Source organism: Meles meles, chromosome 6 (assembly GCF_922984935.1).
Source record: "Meles meles chromosome 6, mMelMel3.1 paternal haplotype, whole genome shotgun sequence".
Classification (NCBI taxonomy): Eukaryota; Metazoa; Chordata; class Mammalia; order Carnivora; family Mustelidae; genus Meles; species Meles meles.
This window is the reverse complement of record NC_060071.1, coordinates 137,074,158-137,094,112: the sequence shown is the minus strand read 5'-3', so window position 1 is coordinate 137,094,112 and position 19,955 is coordinate 137,074,158. Positions and strand designations below refer to the sequence as shown.

The 19,955-nt window shown below is 44.9% G+C and overlaps 1 protein-coding gene across 1 annotated transcript; it reads left to right on the top strand.

Moving 5' to 3' along the window:
- Window positions 1-173: 173 nt before the first annotated feature.
- COQ6 (coenzyme Q6, monooxygenase) lies at window positions 174-18,327 on the top strand. Its single transcript, XM_046009579.1, has 12 exons — window positions 174-382; window positions 8,013-8,147; window positions 9,455-9,513; window positions 9,808-9,931; window positions 12,396-12,526; window positions 13,403-13,510; window positions 13,598-13,660; window positions 14,029-14,136; window positions 15,979-16,181; window positions 16,256-16,371; window positions 16,541-16,707; window positions 17,452-18,327. Exons 1-12 carry the CDS (start codon window positions 217-219, stop codon window positions 17,479-17,481), a joined length of 1,410 nt encoding a protein of 469 aa, XP_045865535.1. The 5' UTR covers window positions 174-216; the 3' UTR covers window positions 17,482-18,327.
- The last annotated feature ends 1,628 nt before the right edge of the window (window positions 18,328-19,955 follow it).

Below are 19,955 nucleotides of genomic sequence, written 5' to 3'. Positions count from 1 at the left end.
CCAGGCGTATGCCTGAGCCAGTCCCCCTTCCCAGGGAACTTCTGATCTTTCCCGCCCAAGTTGTCAAGAGTCATTTTCTGATTGGCCTAGTCTTTGCGGGTTCTATTTCCGGTTCTGAGGCCCGGGCGGAAGTACCTTGTGACTGGAGGGCTCTGTTCCGGAAGCGCAGCAAAAGGAGGGCCTAGTGGTGCGTCAAGTTCGTTGCAGGTCAGCACCATGGCGGCCCGCCTGGCTGTGAGCCGGTGGAGGGCTGCCCCTGCGGCGGCTGGGAGAGGCCCGCTGCTGTCCTGCCGGAGGTGGTCCGGCGCCAAGGCAGACACGCTGTACGATGTGGTGGTGTCGGGCGGAGGCCTGGTGGGTGCCGCCATGGCCTGTGCCTTGGGTAAGCGGAGCTCCAAGCAGGTATTGACGGGGAGGTCGGCCGTGGAGCAACTGTGAGGACCATGGGAGCCCTGAGCTCCTGTGCTCTTTCCCCTGCCGAGAGGAGCCCCACGCCAAGCGCGTGGTCCTTCTGGGTTCCGAAGGGTCAAAAGTGGGAGGGTCTTTAGGAATCCTGCTGAATCCCGCCGGTTGTTATTTAGGAACGGACACAGTTGGAAGTTATCAGGCATTGTATCGGGCTAGGCGTTTCGTTTCTTTTAGTATATAACTTCTTTGAGATATAATTGCATACCATAAGGTTCACCCCCTTTAAGCATACAGTGGTTTTTAGTATATTAACAGGTTGTGCATCCACCACCATCATGAATATTAGAACATTTTTTATCACCCCCAAAAGAAACAGGAACCGATTAGCAGTCTCCCATTTCCCCCCAAAGCGCCTCAGCCCTAGGCAACCGCTTGTGAACTTTTTGTCTCTACAGATTTACTTCTTCCTGACATTTTCATATACTTGGATTCTGCTTAATGTCTTAAAGGTTCATCCAAGGTGTGCACCAGCACGTTTTATAGTTGAGTAATTCTGCGTTGTGTGGATGTCCTACATTTGGTTTATGCATTTATTAGTTGATGGATGTTTGGGTTGTTTCCACTTCCGGACTGTTTTGAATAATGCTATTAATTTGGTACAGGGTTTATTGTAAACATACATTTTTGATTACTTGGATATATCCATTTCTAGGACTGGAATTGCTGGGTCACATACTGGTAACTCTGTGTTTGGAAGAACTGCCAAATGGTATTCCAAGGTGGCTGCACCATTTTACATTCCCACCAGCTGTATGAGGGTTCCAGTTTTTCCACATCCTGGACAGCACTTGCTGTTGTATTTTTGTTTATAGTCATCCTGGTGGGTATGAAGTGGTGTCTCCTGCTTTGATTTGAATTTCCCTAATGACTTAATGATGTCGAATATCCTTTCATATGGTTATTTGTTTATCTTTGAAGAAATGCCTGTTCAGAACCTTTGCCATCTTATTTTGATTTTTTTTAAAGATTTTATTTATTTATTTGACAGAGATCACAAGTAGGCAGAGAGGCAGGCAGAGAGAGAGAGGAGGAGGCAGGCTTGCCGTTGAGCAGAGAGCCCAGCATGGGGCTCGATCCCAGGACCCTGGGATCATGACCTGAGCCGAAGGCAGAGGCTTTAACCCACTGAACCACCCAGGCGCCCCTTATTTTGATTTTTTTAAAAATTATTATTATTTTTTTGAAAGATTTTATTTATTTATTTGACACAGAGAGAGATCACAAGTAGGCAGAGAGGCAGGCAGAGAGAGAGGAGGAAGCAGGCTCCCTGCTGAGCAGACAGCCCGATGCGGGGCTCGATCACAGGACCCTGGGATCATGACCTGAGCCAAAGGCAGAGGCTTTAACCTACTGAGCCACCCAGGCGCCCCCTTATTTTGATTTTTTAAAGTAATTTCTTCTCCATTGTGGGGTTTGAACTCAGGAGCCCACGATCAAGAGTTGCATGCTCTGTCAACTGAGCCAGCGAGACACCTCCCTTTGCCCATTTTGGGCAATTTGTCTTTTTATTATTGAGTTCTAAGAGTTGTTTTTGTTTGACCGTTTAATCTGGGCACAGGTCCTTTAACAGCTAAATGATTTGCAAATGTTTTCTCTCATTTTTGGGTTGCCTTTTCATTTTCTCGGTGGTGTCCTTTGAAACACAGAAGTTTTTAATATTGATAAAGTTCAACTTGTCAAGTTTTTACCACTTACACTTTTGGTGTCATACCTAGGAAATCATTAGCTAACCCAAAGTCATGAAGATTCATTCTTGGGTTCTAAGAGTTTTGTAGTTTTAGCTTTTGGATTTAAGTCTGTGATCCACTTGGTTTAAACTGTGTGTGTTAGGTGAGGTGAGGACTTTGCTTTTACATGTGTACTTTAGTGTGGTTCACTTCACTGTGATACACTGTTTTCATATTTTATGTGAGGAAACTTGCTTAGTAAGTTAAGTAAGTAAGGACCAGAGTGGTTTTTTTTTTTTTTTAAGATTTTATTTATTTATTTATTTATTTATTTATTTATTTATTTATTTGACAGAGACACAGTGAGAGAGGAAACACAAGTAGGGGAAGTAGGAGAGGGAGAAGCAGGCTTCCCTCGGAGCAGGGAGCCCGATGCCAGGCTCCATCCCAGGACCCTGGGATCATGACCTGAGCCAGAGGCAGACGCTTAACGACTGAGCCACCCAGGCGCCCATAAAGACCAGAGTCTTAATAGCAAACTGATAGTAGACTGAGAACTTGAACACAGGTCACCAAACTCCAGTTCTTACGCCCTTTTTAAAAAGATTTATCTGAGAGAGCGTGTGCACGCATAGGACAGGGGGTGGATGTGGGGAGAGAAGAGGCAGAGGAAGAGGGAGAAAAGGAGATTTTCCCCTGAATGCAGAGACTAATGCGGGGCTGGATCCCAGGACCCTGAGATCATGACCTGAGCCAAAATCAAGAGCCAGACCCTCAAGCAACTGACCCCACTCAGGTGCCCCCAGATCTTTTGGTTTTAACAATTGTATAGTGACTTGCAGAAATTGGATCTGAGTTTTCTGACCTCACAAATTAAAGATCACTAATAATATAAAAGTCTTTGTTGACTTAAGAATAAGGTGTGACAATCACATCTCCCCTAGGGTGGCTCCCTTTTGGGATACTGATGGGAAACAACGCTTTATATGAACTAATCAACTTATCAAAGTCATTATAAGAAACATAGTCATCAGTTATTGAGTACTTGTTATGGATAGGCATCTTTTAAAGTATTTTGCATAGGGGACCTGGGTGGCTCAGTCGCTAAGCATCTGCCTTCAGCTCAGGTCATGATCCCAGGGTGCTGGGGTGGAGTCCCCGCATCGGGCTCCCTGCTCTGTGGAAGCCTGGTTCTCCCTCTCCCACTCTGCTTGCTTGTATTCCCTCTCTCGCTGTGTCTCTGTCAAATAAATAAATAAAATCTTTTTAAAAAAGTATTTTGCATAACATTTTTACTTAATCCTCATAATTTTTTTTGAGGGGGTGCAAAAGGGTGGTTTTATTGAAGCAAGGGGACAGGACTCATGGGCAGAAACAGCTGCACTGGGTCATAATGTTTTTTAATTGAAGTCTGATTGATACGCGTTGCATCCACTTAATCTCTACAATCTTGATTGTAAATTGTGCAGACAAGGAAGTTAAAACTCAGGTTAAGTGGCTTGCACGCAAAAGTTGGTAATTGGGGAGCACCTGGGTGGCTCAGTGGGTTAAGTTCTGCCTTCAGCTCAGGTCATGATCTCAGGGTCCTGGGATCGAGCCCCACATGGGGTTCTCTGCTCGGCGGGGAGCCTGCTTACCTCCCCTCCCTCTCTGCCTGCCTCTCTGCCTACTTGTGATCTCTCTGTCAAATAAATTAAAAAAAAAAAAAGTTGGTAATTGGGAGATAGAAAACTTTTCTGAGACACAGAACTCTGGCAGAGTTGCTTCCTGACAGCCATTTTGGTTGTACCTACTGGTCACTGGGCTAAAACAGTGGTTCTCAAGCTTGAGTGCATTTAAGAATCAGCTGGAGTTTTTGTTTTCTTTGGAGGTGTTGAATAAGGCACATACAGAAAATTCAAAGGGGATTTTGAGTTCCTAAATACAAAGGGTATAGAGCATACAGCGTAAAGGATGTAAAGTAAGACTTCCGTTTTTTATTTTTACCGCCCAGTTCTCCTTGAAGACAGTCCCCCATTACCAGTTTGTGGGGCATGTTTTAAAAATGAGGATTCCAGGTTTCGCTTGCAGTGACTAATTGGGTTTTTCCAGGTGGGGCCCAGGAGCTTGGACTTCCGACAGATACCTGCAGAGTGGATGCCGGGAGGCCACACTTTGAGAAAGAGAAGCAGCGGAAGAACTGAATTTTCTTATAGTGACTTTACTTAACTTTTAAAAAAAAATTTTTATTTCTTTGAGAGAGAGAAAGAGAGAGTGAGAGAGATCACAAGAGGGGGAAGGTCAGAGGGAGGAGCAGACTCCCCATGGAGCAGGGAGCCCAAAGCGGGACTTGATCCCAGGACTCCTGGATCATGACCTGAGCCGAAGGCAGTCGCTTAACCAACTGAGCCACCCAGACGCCCCAACTTTTTATATAATTTTGTATGATATCTACCTGGAAAAATTTCTAGCCTTCCTAAAACTTTAGTGTTAATATTTGTATTTAACTTCCTTCCTTCCTTGTTTGTTCTTTATCTTACCCTCTTGTCCAACGCCTCAAGGAGGGAGAGCAGCAGTGCTTTGTTTTGTAAACTCAGACGTAGAATTCTGTATTGTAATTGTTCCTTTTTTCCATCCCTTCCACAGAAGTATATATCCTCAAAGTCAAGACTGACTGTTAAACAGTTATAATGCAGACTTCTTGGTATAAGTCTACAAAAGAGGTCAGGAGCCAGAGTGCACTAGGTTGTGGCAATTTCTTTTTTCTTTTTCTTTCTTTTTTTTTTAAGATTTTATTTATTTATTTGACAGAGAGAGAAAGATCACAAGCAGGCAGAGAGAGAAGGGGGGAAGCAGGCTCCCCGCTGAGCAGAGAGCCCCATGTGGGGCTCCATCCCGGGACCCTGGGATCATGACCTGAGCCAAACGCAGATACTTAACCCACTGAGCCACCCAGGCACCCCTGGGTTGTGACAATTTCTGCTCTAAGTCAAAACTACCAAACACAGGTTAACAAAAGAAAATTCACACACGGGCCAATTTCCTTAAAAAGCGAAGAAAATAATAAATGTTAAACATGAAAGTTAAAACTCTGGAAGGGGGCGCCTGGGTGGCTCAGTGGGTTAAGCCGCTGCCTTCGGCTCAGGTCATGATCTCGGGGTCCTGGGATCGAGTCCCGCATCGGGCTCTCTGCTCAGCAGGGAGCCTGCTTCCCTCTCTCTCTCTCTCTCTCTCTCTCTGCCTGCCTCTCTGCCTACTTGTGATCTCTCTCTGTCAAATAAATAAATAAAATCTTTAAAAAAAAAAAAACAAACAAAAAACTCTGGAAGGTTTGGAATCTTTTTTTTTTTTTTTTTAAGATTTTATATATTTGACAAAGAAACAGCGAAAGAGAGAGAGAGAGAGAAAGCATGCGCCCGAGGGCGAACACAAGCAGGGGGAGTGGGAGGGGGAGAAGCAGGCTCCCCACTGAGCAGGGAGCCCGATGTGGGGCTCAATCCCAGGACCCTGGGATCATGACCGTGGCCGAAGGTGGATGCTTAAAGACTGAGCCACCCAGGCGCCACTGGAATCTTTCACATGAATTATTCAGTGAGCAAGCCTCGCTGGACAACAGTGTCTGGGACCTTGGGCAGATCCTCAGCCTTTCAGAGGCAGGTGTGGCATTGGGAGTGTTTTCTCTTGTTCAGTCAAGTGAACTCTGAGCGGGAAATTTTGTGTTTCCCCTTGATCATCACAGCGTGTATCCCAGAGAATATTGTCAGTAGTTTATATGGTGATCAGCCTTACTTTTTATTCCAATGGCTGCTTTATTTATTTATTTATTTTTAAAGATTTTCTTTGACAGAGGGAGAAACAGCGAGAGAGGAAACACAAGCAGGGGGAGTGGGAGGAGGGAAGCAGGATTTCCACCAAGCAGGGAGCCCTATGTGGGGCTTGATCCCAGGACCCTGGGATCTCAATTTGAGCTAAAGGCAGATGCTTAATGACAGCCACCCAGGTGCACAATCAGCGAGCACTTAATTTTAGCAGCTGCTTTAAAAGTGCAAGTTTTTCAGTAGGCTCTTCGTGTTTCCCCTTAAGTCGGTTTGTTTCCCTCGATTCTTCTACAAACCCACGGGAGTTTATGTTTCAGGCTGAAACATCTGTATTTCCCTCTCACATTGTTATTTGTAAATTGCACTCTGTAGTATTTTTTTCTCCAGCTGAGTTTTCTAAAATGTTAAATAGCTAAAAAATAAAATATTGAACCTGACTGTATTTTAGTCCTGTTAGTTCCCTTGTCTCTCATTTAACAAAAATGTCTGTTGGGTATCTATGGATTGGGGAGATCGAAAGTTTGTTGCTGGGAATATTAGCCATAACAAAAGAAATGGTTCCTGCCCCCAGGGAATTTAGAATGTAGCAATAGAGATAGCTTTGTAAATAGCCCTGCCGGGGAGGGGAGACGTGAGTGAGTAGGATCCAGAGGGAGGAGGCAGTCTGGTGGGCATTCCGGTGGAGCCGACCCTGGAAGCGAAGAGGGGTGATGGACAGAAGGCATTCCTCTCCGGGGACGGGGCTGTTCCCATCCTCCAGTGCAAAACAGCAGCGCTGCATGGCGGTGGGGGGTGGGGCATGTGACCATGGTAGTCTTGGCGCAGCTCACCGCCTGTTCACCAGAGTGACCTTGACTTTCACACTCCCTAGTTGCATCTTAAAATAATGCCACTCTTCTTTAGATAACAAAAAATGTGGGGTTGTCATCATTACTAAGTAAAACCTACAGTGTTTCTAATAACCCTGTCACATTTTTTTTTCTCCTTTCTTGGCTGCAGCAGCTCTCTGCTTACTGTTTCCGTGTCTTTCCTTGGGACACGGTGGAGGGACTGTGTCTGGGCTGCAGGCACCCAGTACTGAAGTCCCCAAGTCCCCTTTTTACTTCCCTATACCAATGTTTGAGGACCAGATTTATAGGTACAATTGATGTATTTGGGGGCTCCTTTTCTTTTACAAATAATTCTTTATCTTTGATTCAATCTCGAGGCCACACCAAATTTCGCTTATTAAATATTCCATTTTTGGGGCGCCTGGGTGGCTCAGTGGGTTAAAGCCTCTGCCTTCGGCTCAGGTCATGATCCCAGGGTCCTGGGATTGAGCCCCGCGTCTGGCTCTCTGCTCCTCGGAGAGCCTGCTTCCTCCTCTCTCTGTCTGCCTCCCTGCCTACCTGTGATCTGTCTCTCTCTCTGTCAAATAAATAAATAAAATCTTTAAAAAAAATATTCCATTTTCCTGTTGAACAGGATTTGTAATTTTTAGTGGCTTAACAGTTTAAACATTAGAAATATCTGGTGTCCTGGACACTGGGCCCTGCCCTTCTCCCACTCTCTTCCCCCAGGGCCTGTACCCTTCGCACAGGCATCCTCTGAGAACGCCTTTGCTCACCAGCAGGGCTGGCGGCGCAGGTCAGTCTGCCGTGGGCCCAGGCAAACTGCATGTCACTGGTCACCTGTTCTGGGCCTGAATAAACAGTTGGCAATTAAAAAAAAAAAATCTGGTGTCTAAATACTTCACCCTTTCTCTTTTACTTCGTTCTTCCTTTCTAGGGAATTCTACTGGCTCCTTGTGAGTTTTGTCATTATTTGCTTCTTTGCACATGGCCGGTGTTGGACTGTTAAGAGAAACCTGGGCAGTCATGCGCAGGTGATTCACATGGTTGAAATAATGGTATAAGCTGCTGCTTAGGATTTTGTGTGGTGTTTCCTTTTTGTGTGCCATGTGAGAAACTTGTATCCTAAGGACAAAGCAATTAGTTAATCTCGTGCTTCTCTTAGAAGTCAGAAAGGGAAGAAATTCTGATTTTCCCACTATGATATAAAATGTTGATTCCTCTTTTTTTTTTCTTTTTTCTTTTTTTAGGACATGATATTCACTTTAGTGGCAAGAAAATCCTGTTGCTAGAAGCAGGTCCAAAGAAAGTATGGGAGAAGTTGCCAGAAACTTACAGCAACAGAGTCAGCTCCATTTCCCCTGGCTCTGCAACCCTTCTCAGTAGTGAGTAGATCTTTCACAGAACCAGCCTCTTGTCTCTCCTGGCTTTCCAGTGTGTCCCATAGGGCAGAGGCTCTGGAGCATCCTGTGAGGAGGGGGTTGGTGTGGTAATCTAGTGCATCGTTGAAGATGACCCCCTTACAGTGTCACCTCCCAGGCTGAGGACTTTGTTTGTGATGTTGGGTCAGTCATTATGAATTGGTGGAATTGAAACTGTAGGAACTAATTATGACCATTGGTTTCCAGTAGGAGTGCCCTCTTCATTCCCAGACTCTGCCCTCTTGGGATCTAGGGAGTTTGGATGCTAAATGCTTTTGAGTGTAAATCAGTGTGTGCACATGGAACTCATTAGCAAACTGTCTGTAGGTCTCTGCCAGATGTTACTCCCTCGGACTCTCCTAGCTAGAGCTGCCAAAATTAGAGAGTCAAAAATTAGACTCTCCCATCACTTTTTAGCCCCCTATACTGCTTTATTTTTCTTTGTAGCACTTAGTACTAACCTGACAATGTATTACGTCATTGTTTTGGTGTTTTTTTTTTTACTGTCTATCTCTCCAACCAGAATATTAGCTGCAGAGGGCAGGAACTTTGGTTTCACACTTTATGCTCAGTACCTAGAATTGTGTCTGGCTCACTAAATGTGTCCACACTGAATAAATCTGTTCAGTGCTATGGGGTTAAAAAAAAAAAAAAGTTAAAAGACCGTCTTTTAAAAATTTAAGAGTTTATTTTTAAGTAATCTCTCCACCCACTGTGGGGTTCAAACTCAGAACCCCAAGGTCAAGAGTTGCTATGCACTTCTGACTGAGCCAGCCGGCTACCCCAGAGAGTTTCTAACTTCTGTAGGATGATGAAAAAAATACGGGTTTGGTTTCCTTTTTTATTTTCCCTAACTTTAATTTGATTTGACTTAAAAAAAAAAAAATTTGGTTGGGGGACGGAGGGAGAGAGACTCTCAAGCAGACTTCCCACAGAGTGCAGAGCCTGACGTGGGGCTCAGTCTCAGGACCCTGAGGTCATGAACTGAGCTACAACCGAGTTGGACATTTGACTGACTGAGCCACCCAGGCACCCCAGATTTGACTTTTTGATCATGAAAGCTGGGTCTTTTTTCATGCTGTATAATCTGAACTTGGGAACAGAGTAGCTTAACTCCTAGCATCAAACAGGAAAAAATGAGAGTATTTTTCTGTCATTGGAGGATGCTGAAAACAGTCTCTTACTTCATAGGTTGGAGAGACAGAGTCCAGGAGGGCTATGTCGCGTGAACTTGCTCTGGCCCATACATGGATCCTTTCTTTCTCTCGTAGGTTTTGGTGCCTGGGACCACATCTGCAACATGAGATACAGAGCCTTTCGGCGAATGCAGGTGCCTCCTTTATCACTTCTGGCAAGATATCTTGCTTGTCCATCTTCTTTTCTGTGTCTTGGAATCCATATTCTCCATATTTCGTGTGGAAGCAGGAACTTCCCATTCAGTCTAAGGAAGTGGGGGGAAGCATTCTCAAGAGAAGTTTCTTCTCACCTTCTGTCTCCTGCTGGGGGAACTGACACTGTGATTTTCCTGCTGCTGTCACTTGGGGAAGGCAGTATTGTTTCTGATCGGAGCAAGACATTTTCTCTTCCTTGGGTTATAATACAGATTTTCCTTCGGTGTTTCCAGGTGTGGGATGCCTGCTCAGAGGCGCTGATAATGTTCGATAAGGATAATCTGGATGACATGGGCTACATAGTGGAGAATGATGTCATCATGTGCGCGCTCACCAAGCAGCTGGAGGCTGCGTCAGGTGAGGCTTCCACTTCTCACGTCTTCCTTTTACCCTGCACGGTGAATTGCCCTGGAATTTTTCTGGGCCTTATTGGAAAAAGAATTCCTTTTATGGAGATTAAATATCCACCATAAAGGAACCCTCTGTTGGATATCTTAGGGTTCTTTTTTTTTCACCCAACAGTTTTATTCAGGAATAATTTATATACCATAAAATTCACCCATTTTAAGGGTACAGTTCAGTGGTTTTTAGTGTACTTACAGAGTTAGGCCACAGTCACAGTATCATTTTAGGACATTTCTGTCACCTCAGAAAGAAATCTTAGGTCCTTTTACAGCCATTCCCCATTCCCAACCGCAGCCCCTGGCACCACTGATCTACTTTCGGTCTCAGGATTTGCCTCTTCTGGACATTTCGTATAGATCGAATCATACCCAGTGTGTTGTTTTATGTCTGTTGCTCTCACCGAGCGTATGTTTGATAACCGTTCGTGTCGCCGCCTGTGTTAGTCCGTTCCTTTTTATCGCCAGATGGTGTTCCTTCGTATCGCCAGATGGTGTTCCTTCGTGTGAATACACTGCATTTCGTTCATCCATTCATTAGCTGACGGACAGTGGGTTGTTCCCACTTTCTGGCAGTTGTGAATAATGCTGTGAACACTTGGTACAAGTCTTTGTGGGGACATAGGTCTCACTTGTTCTGGGTGCCTACTTTGGAGTAGACTTGCTGGGTCATGTATTCTATGTTTAGCATTTTCAGAAACTGTGAACTTCTTCAGAGAGGCTGCAGCATTTCCCTTTCCCAGCAGTAATATAAAAGGGCACCAGTTGCTCCATATCCTTGCCAACACCCATTTTCCTTATTTTCTTATTAGAGCCATCCCAGTGACTGAAATGGTATCTTATTGTAGTGTTTTTTTTCTTTTTAAGATTGTATTTATTTATTTGACAGACAGATCACAAGTAGGCAGAACAGCAGGCGGGAGGTGGGGGTCGGGTGGGGGGAAGCAGGCTCCCCCTGAGCAGGGAGCCCGATGTGGGGCTCGATCCCAGGATCCTGAGATCATGACCCGAGCCAAAGGCAGAGGCTTTAACCCACTGAGCCACCCAGGTGCCCCTCTTACTATAGTTTTGATTGTATTTCCCATCTTTTCCTGTGCTTATTGGCTATTTGGGGAAATGACTATTCAGAATCTTTTGCCCATTTAAAAACTGGGTCAGGGGCTCCTGGGTGGCTCAGTGGGTTAAAGCCTCTGCCTTCGGCTTGGGTCATGGTCCCGGGGTCCTGGGATCAAGCCCCACATCAGGCTCTCTGTTCGACGGGGAGCCTGCTTCCTCCTCTCTCTCTGCCTATCTCCTCTGCCTACTTGTAATCTCTGTCAAATAAATAAAAATCTTTTTAAAAATAAATAAATAAATAAAAACTGGGTGATCTTTTTCTTTTTGAAGAAAAGTTTAGAAGAGTTACTTATGTATTCTGAATATAAATTCCTTTTCAGATTATTAAGAAATCTTTATACCCAGTATGGGTCCTGAACTCAACAGCCCTGAGATCAAGAGTCCTGTGCTCTACTGAGCCAACCAGATGCCCCACTTATGTGCAACTTTTAAAGATAATTTAGACCAAATATTTAGTCACTTAGAAACATGTTCCATAACATTGGCGAAAAAAGTAGGTCATATCCTGTGTGTGCATACACATCTATATGCATAGGAAGTAACCTGGAAAGCTATATGGAAAAGCTTTAACTGTAGTTGCCTCTTGAGTGGTATGATTAAGGGTAATGTTTTCCCTCCCTTTTAGATCTTCCTTTGTTGGGGCACCTGGGTGGCTCAGTGGGTTAAAACCTCTGCCTTCGGCTCAGGTTGTGGTCTCAGGATCCTGGGATCAAGCCCCACATCGGGCTCTCCGCTCAGCAGGGAGCCTGCTTCCCCTCCTCTCTCTCTGCCTGCCTCTCTGCCTACTTGTGATCTCTCTCTGTCAAATAAAATCTTAAAAAAAAAAAACAACTTTGTTGTTCATACTTCAAAAGCGTATCATTTTTATGATCAGAAAAGTAAAATGATTTCCAGTGGCAGGAAAAATCTTAGGAAATCTAGAACTTTTTTGAGCCCCTGGCATTCCCACCCTGTTGATTCTGAAAGCATGTGCAGTCACTTAGGCACAGAGCGAACCTAGAAGAGCAGGGGTGTGGGGATGAGAAGAGAGAGTCCCTGCCATAGGCTGGTCATTCAGTGAGGGCCGATTGATTATTTACTTATTTATTTTGGACACTGACTTACCCTGTGGCCCTGTCATTTATCAGCGCTCAGACTGTAGCATTTATTATAGGAGTTATTTTTTAGATGTTACTGTTCTTGTTTAGGAGTAAATGATGAGACCTCGCTATCCGGAGAGCTCGCTTTAGATTTAGGTACGATTTTTGCCTCAGCCCATGTGGGGGGCCTTTCTGATGTTTTGTTTTCTCTCTCTGACCTCCTAGACCGGGTGACAGTTCTCTACAGGAGCAGAGCAGTCGGCTGTACCTGGCCTTACCCCTTCACCATGGCAGACTCCAGCCCTTGGGTTCATATTACCCTAGGTGATGGCAGCACCCTCCAGACTAAATTGTTGGTAGTTGAAAATTCTTGTTTTGCCAGGGGTCTTGAGTATCCATAGCTTATCCTAGACTCTAGGATCTTTCGTTTTAGATTTAAGCTATAATTTTGGGCAAAGCTTTTGGTTATTAGGACCAGTACCCACTCAGGCCAACTCAAGATAGTCTTTTAAATCCGGTATAGAGGGGCGCCTGGGTGGTTCAGTGGGTTAAAGCCTCTGCCTTCAGCTCAGGTCATGATCTCAAGGTCCTGGGATCGAGCCCTACACTGGGCTCTCTGCTCAGCAGGGAGCCTGCTTCCCCATCCTCTCTCTGCCTGCCTCTCTGCCTACTTGTGATCTCTGTCAAATAAATAAAATCTTAGAAAAAAAAAAAATAAATCCGGTATAGGAAGCAGTCTCCTGGACCATCTTAGGTCTTGAAAGAAAAGGGATATGGGGGGGCAGCAGCAGCAGCAGCAGCGGAGGTGGTTCTTGCCCTCGCAGGAGCCCTGTAGTCACTTCACCTCCCTACGTTTCCCACGTCTCTCTCTGTTCGCCAGCTTCCCCTTCTATTGGGCAGCCATTCCTAACCTCCCAGCAGGACTGTTCAGCTCCGGTGCCTGCCTTGTTAACCTCTAGGTCAAATATCAAGAGAATCTGGCCAAGTTAGGCTATGGCTGGCGCCTCACGGGACCGAGGTCCAGCTTTGGTTCATTAGTTGATACTGGGGTCACCTAGGTAAGGCTGCCCCCTCCAGGGGCTGTGAGTGTGGGCGTGATAATAAGTTGCCCGGTGCCGATGAGCTTGTGAACAAGAGCTGGAACTAGAGAGAACTTAAGGAGATAGAGACACACTTCTGGAAGTTTCGGGTATTAAGGAGTTGTAAGACTTGACAGACTCGTTTCCACGCAGATCGGTGCAGATGGTCACAACTCAGGCGTGCGACAGGCTGCTGGGATTCAGAATGTCAGCTGGAACTACGATCAGTCTGCTGTCGTGGCTACTCTGCATTTGTCGGAGGTGAGAGCCTGAGCCCACCAGCTGGGGCCCCTGCTCGTGTTTTGTGGGTACTAAGTATTTTTTGTGAGAACTCTTCCTCTGTCGTAGGCCACAGAGAACAACGTAGCTTGGCAGAGATTCCTTCCCTCGGGGCCCATTGCTCTGCTCCCGGTAAGAAGTCCTTCCAGCTAATCAGTCTGCTTAAGTGTGCCCAGCCTTCCTCTTAGGGCTTCCCTTTCTCTCAGTCTTTTTCTGGTTTCGAGGGCATATGCCCAGACTGTTTCTCGTTACTCCCTTCAAGGCTGAGAGCTCCCAAGGACAGAAGTCTTGCCCTTAGTATTGATGTTCTTTTTTTCTTTTTTAGAGCTGGGGGCTTGCAAGTGAGGGGAGGGGCGAAGGGAGAGGATCTTAAGCCGTCTCCCTGCTGAGCATAGAGCCCTGCCTGGGGCTCGATCTCCCAGCCCTGAGATCATGACCTGAGCCGAAATCATCTGACTGAGCCCCCCAGGCGCTCTACTATTGATGTTCTTTTCACACAGCTCTCAGACACCTTGAGTTCCTTGGTTTGGTCCACATCCCATGAACACGCAGCGGAGCTCGTCGGCATGGATGAAGAAAAGTTCGTGGATACCGTTAACTCTGCCTTCGTGAGTATGAGCATGTCCAGCTGATGCTGGGTTGTAGGGGAGGTATGGAAAGGTGGTTTGATGAAGGGAAAAGGAACAACCAACCAGCAGCCCCTACAACTGTGGTTTGATCTGGGCTATGTGGATGGGAGGGCATTCAGGGAAATGCAAAACAGCGCAAATTAATAACTTCTGTACTTTTTTGATGGTTGTGGGCTGCTGTCGTGCTGACTGAAACAGCTGCGTGGGCGGTAGTTAGTATTGGCCTATTTTTTTGAAGCTGTAACTACTTGGCTTATTTGGAATAGCTGTACTAGGTTTGAAGTACCTGAACCGTTGAAGCCTGATTCGTTAGACGTGTTCTTGGAGGAGCTGTGCACAGTTTAGCAGGGAGCTTAAGAGAAAGTCTTGTAGACAGACATGGGTTCAGTACTGCTTCTGCCTGTTAATCTCCTAGGAAATGGAGATAGTATCACCAGCCTCTCAGGGTTTAATAACAATAATAATGAAAGTCTAAAGATTTTTATTATTTTTTTAAAAAAGATTTTTATTTATTTGACAGACAGAGATCACAAGTAGGCAGAGCAGCAGGCAGAGAGAGAGGAGGAACCAGGCTCCCCACCGAGCAGAGAGCCTGATGCGGGGCTCAATCCCAGGACGCTGGGATCATGACCTGAGCCGAAAGCAGAGGCTTTGACCCACGGAGCCACCCAGGCGCCCCGAGTCTAAAGATTTTTCAAATGAGAGAATTGATGTAAGATGCTTGGAGCACACCTAGTACATTATAGGTGCTCAACAAATGGTAACGATTATTCTGGAGTAGACACAGCCTTCAGTGTTGGCAGCAGTAATTTCGGAGCTTAAACACCACATCTCTCTGAATTCACTAATAGTAACAATCAGTAAGATTCACGGAACGTTTACTGTGTGCCACGCACAGGTGAAGAGTTGCACCTGTCCATTTAATGCAGTGACCCGTCGAGGAGGGCGCTGTTATCATGCTCGTAGCTATTTGCCCAAAGTCAGAGAGCCAGGGGTAAAGCTGGGTTTGGCGGTCAGGCTGGCCCCTCGAACCTGTGCTTTTAACCACCAAACTGCCACCTCACTAGTGACTTCAGTAGTTTAGACTGAAGAACTTAGGCATCCCTGCTCTAGAGCAGCAACAGGAGTGACAGGAACTGAACATACTAAGTGGCTTCCAAGGCAAATGGTGAAGGCTGCCCCGCTGGTCAGTTAGCACGTACTCCTGCCACGGGCTTCTGAGCAGGGCAATCACTGACACATCCCGCGTGCCTTCTTCGTAGGATCTGTCTGGAGGCAGACAGATGAGACACAGCCCCTGCTCTCAGGAACCTCACAGTCTAGTGAGGGAGGAAGCTACTGAAGCAACAGTTGGTGAACGCATCACAGGATGTTAACGGAGGCACAGAGAGGGAAACCCCCAGTGGAGGGTTTGGAGGGAGGATCCCAGCTTCTTGGTGCTCCGAAGGGTCATCCCGGCGAATTAGAAGGACGTTCTAAGCACAGGGAGGAACGGCAGGGGTGAGGATGTTGTAGAATGAGCTACGCTGCGGCTGCTGTATGGTTTTGGACGGTTAAGGTGAAGTGCAGGGTGGAAGGCCACAGGTAGGCAGGGGCAGCTCAGGGACAGTTTGGCTTGATTCTAAAACCTGTGGGGAAGGGTAGGAAGTTGTGGTTTTTTGCCTTTGTTTAAGGGGTGTGCCACCTATGGTCTACATCAGTCTGGGCATGTTAGGTACTATTAATACTTGGCTTTAGGGATAAAATGGGTTTCGTTGCTGATTTTTTTACTTCCTTTTAATCACTGGTGAATCTCCACTCTTTGTGGCTGACGCTGCTCAGTGGAGTGATGCTAACCACACAGACCTCATCGACTCAGCCGGCAGCCTGCTGCAGTACGCCGTTGGCTTTCTGAAGCCCACGAAGGTTTCCGCTCGCCAGATGCCCCCAAGTGTAGCCCGGGTGGATTCCAAAAGCCGAGTGCTGTTTCCACTTGGTTTGGGACATGCTGCCGAGTATGTCCGCCCGCGGCTGGCTCTCATCGGGTAAGATGACAACGAGGCAGGGCTGTCTTCTCACTGCTGCAGGAGGCCATACCTGAACTCGGCTTTCCTCTTAGGGATGCAGCCCACAGAGTCCATCCACTTGCAGGACAGGGTGTCAACATGGGCTTTGGGGATGTCTCCAGCTTGGTCCGTCACCTCAGTGCTGCAGCCTTCAACGGGAAGGACTTAGGTAAGGATTCAGGTGCCTCAGAGAAGTATCCGGAGGTCATATAGTCGGGGAAGGTCGGGCTCCAGAATGCCCCTCCATAGCCAGATGTGGTAGACATCAGTGTGTCTGGCTTACTGGGAAACAGCTTCATTGTAAGATCAGAGATTTATACCTTTCCTCCTGCCTCCAGGCTCTATGAGCCATCTCACAAGTTATGAAACGGATCGACAGCGTCACAACACTGCTCTTCTGGCTGCTACTGACCTACTGAAAAGGCTCTACTCCACCAGGGCCACTCCGCTGGTGCTGCTCCGGACATGGGGCTTGCAGGCCACAAATGCAGTGTCTCCACTCAAAGTAAGGTCACTCACGGCTCTCCAGGAGTCTTGCTCACTGAGGAAGGACTTGGCCAATGACTCTTAATTTCTTTGAATTAATTTTCTTGGCTGTAAAATTACCTTTTTAGGAATACCTCCCCCCTTGGTTATGAGCAAAAAAGTCCTTGCTGGGCTCATGGGTAGAGCCCACATCTAAGCGGTAACTTTACATGAGGGAGGACTTAAAATAGTGAATAGGCACTTTAAAGATAAAGATTGTTTAGGGGCAGCTGGGTGGCTCAGTTTGGTTAAGCTTAGTGTCCAACTCTTGATTTTGGCTCAGGTCATGATCTCAGGGTCGTGAGATCAAGCCCTGCATCAGGCTCTGCACTCAGTGCAATCCGCTTATCTCTCTCTCAAATAAATAGTCTTTAAAAAAAAAAAAGACGCTTAAACTCCTTTTGCTGCTTGACCAGCTTCTTTCTTGAGAAACTTCCATTTAAAGACATTTTGGAGGAACTCTTGAGAGGAGCATCTGTCTGGGACTTTGCTAAGTTTTTGCTTTAATCATTTTGGGTATTTTATTTTTAAGTAGGCTCCACTCCCAGTATGGAGCCTTGAACTCACAACCCTGATACCAAGACCGGAGCTGATATCAAGAGTTGGATGCTTAACGAACTGAGCCACCCAGGCGCCCCTATATATTATTTTAAAATGTTTTTTCACTTGCCCTCACACCTTAACAGGGTCCAAGTATCATTCATTTTATTTCATTTTTCTCCAGGAACAGATTATAGCCTTTGCAAGCAAATGAATGCTCCCCTTCTGGAAATTCTGTTGAAGAAAAATGAACAACTTTCCTGAAGACTATCACATATTTTCAAGATTTAATAAATTCGCTTTACATTAGATTTCTCTAGTCTCTTTTTCTCCTCTGCTTTATGGGCCTGTGGATCCCAAATCATGAGTGATAGATAATTTGCTGTGAGGAGGGCATATCATCAAGCCCAAAAAAACCCCAAAGGAAGACTATTGTGATTTGGTTGAAAAGACTTTTTATTACTGAAAGAAAAATTGCTGAGGTGCTGTCTCATTCATTTTTGAGGGAGGATTTATAAAAGAGAAGATTTCTAAAATTAAGTAGCTCTCAACTTGAAACAGACTGCTATTTACATCACATATTTTATGTGAACCTCACGGTAACCACAAGGGGAAAATGTAAGTACACAAAAGAAAATGAGAAAGGAATCTGAGCATAACACTAAAGAAAGCCATCAGACCACAAGGGAGCAGTGAAAGAAGATCAGAGAACAAAATAAACAGAAAACAATTAACAAAATGTCAGTAAGAATATACCTACCAATAATTGAAAATGGAAGGGACAGAAATATACTCCATGGAAATAAAAAGAAAGCTGGATTAGCTATACTCCAGTCAGACTTTAAAACAAAGACTAGGGGCACCTGGGTGGCTCAGTTTATGGATGTCTGCAGATAGTAACAGACCTAACGGGAGATAAAGCAATATGGTAATAGTAGGAGACTTTAATATCCCACTCTTGTCAATGGATAATTCATCCAGACAAAAGAATCAATACAGAAACACTGGACTTGTATACCACATGGACATCACATACATACTCAGGACATTCCATCTAAAAGGCAGAATACACATTCCTAAGTGTATGTAGAATGTCCCAAGAATAAATCAGGCCCCAAACCAAGACTCAACAAAGAAAATGGAAATTCTATCAAGCATCTCTGGTATGAAACTAGACCACAGTGGCATACAACTATAACTTAATTACAAGGAAATGGGAAAAAGCAAATACAAGATTAAATAACATGCTATTCAACAACCAGTGTGTCATCAAAGAGAAATAAAAAACCTAGAGACAAATGAAAACCAAAATATGACACCAAAATATATAGGATGTAACAAAAGCAGTTCTAAGAGGGAAGTTCACAGCAATACATGCCCACTTGGAGAAACAAGGAAAATCTCAGATTGCCAACATAACTTGGAACTTTCTAGAAAAAGAACAAAGCCCCAGATTAGTGGAAGGTAGATTAAAGCAGAAACAGACAAAAGACAATTACAAAAAGTGAATGAAACTAAGAGCTGGTTCTTCTAAAAGATAAAATCTACAAACCCTCAGTAGACTAACCAAGTAAAAGTAAGAGCAGACTCAAAATCAGAAATTAAAGAGAAGTAGTTATAACTGATACCACAGAAATCCAAAGGATCCTAAGAGACACTGTGAACAATTACATGCCAACAAGCTGGACAACCTAGAAGTGAATACTTAGAAATTTACAACCTTCCAAAACAATCATGAAGAAACAAAATATGAATAGATTGATTACTAGTAAGGAAATTTGAAACAGTAAATTAAAAACCTCCCAATAAGCCAAAGTCTAGAAACAGCTTCACTGGCAAATTCTACCAGAACTTTTAAGGAAGATTTAATACCTCTCGCACTCTTCCAAAAGAGAAGGATTAGCTTCCAAATGCAATTTATAAGGCCAGTATTACTCTAATAACCAAAACCAGGCAAAGATACCGCAAAAAATTTATAGGCCAATATCCTTGATGAACACAGATGCAAAAGTCCTCAACAAAATATTAACAAATCTAATGATATATTAAAAAGTATCAAACGGGAACATGGGTGGCTCAGTGGGTTAAAGCCTCTGCCTTCGGCTCAGGTCGTGGTCTCTGGGTCCTGGGATCGAGCTCCGCATAGGACTCTGCTCAGCAGGGAGTCTGCTTCCCCCTTTCTCTCTCCCTGCCTCTGCCTGCTTGTGATCTCTCTCTCTGGGTCAAATAAATAAATAAAATCTTAAAAAAAAAAAATGATCATACACCATAATCAAGTCACTCCAGGGATGCAAGGACAGTTCAACCTACGGAAATCAATTAGATAGGTTAATAGAAGGAAAGACAAGTCATTTTATCATCTTAATAGATGTACAAAATCATCTGACAAAATTCAGTATCCATTTATGCTAAAAATTCTCAACAAAGTGGATACAATAGGGAATGGGGAATGTACTTCAACACAATATAGGCTATATATGACAAATCTTTAGCTAGCATCATACTCAAAGGTACAAAACTGAAAGTGTTTCATCTTAAGAACAGGGACAAGACAAGAATGCCCATTCTCACCTCTTTTATCTGTCATAGTACTGTAAGTCCCAGCTATAGAAATTAGGCAAGAAAGAAAAATAAAAAGCAGCCAAGTCAGAAAGGAAGTAAAACTCACTATTTGCAGATGACATGATA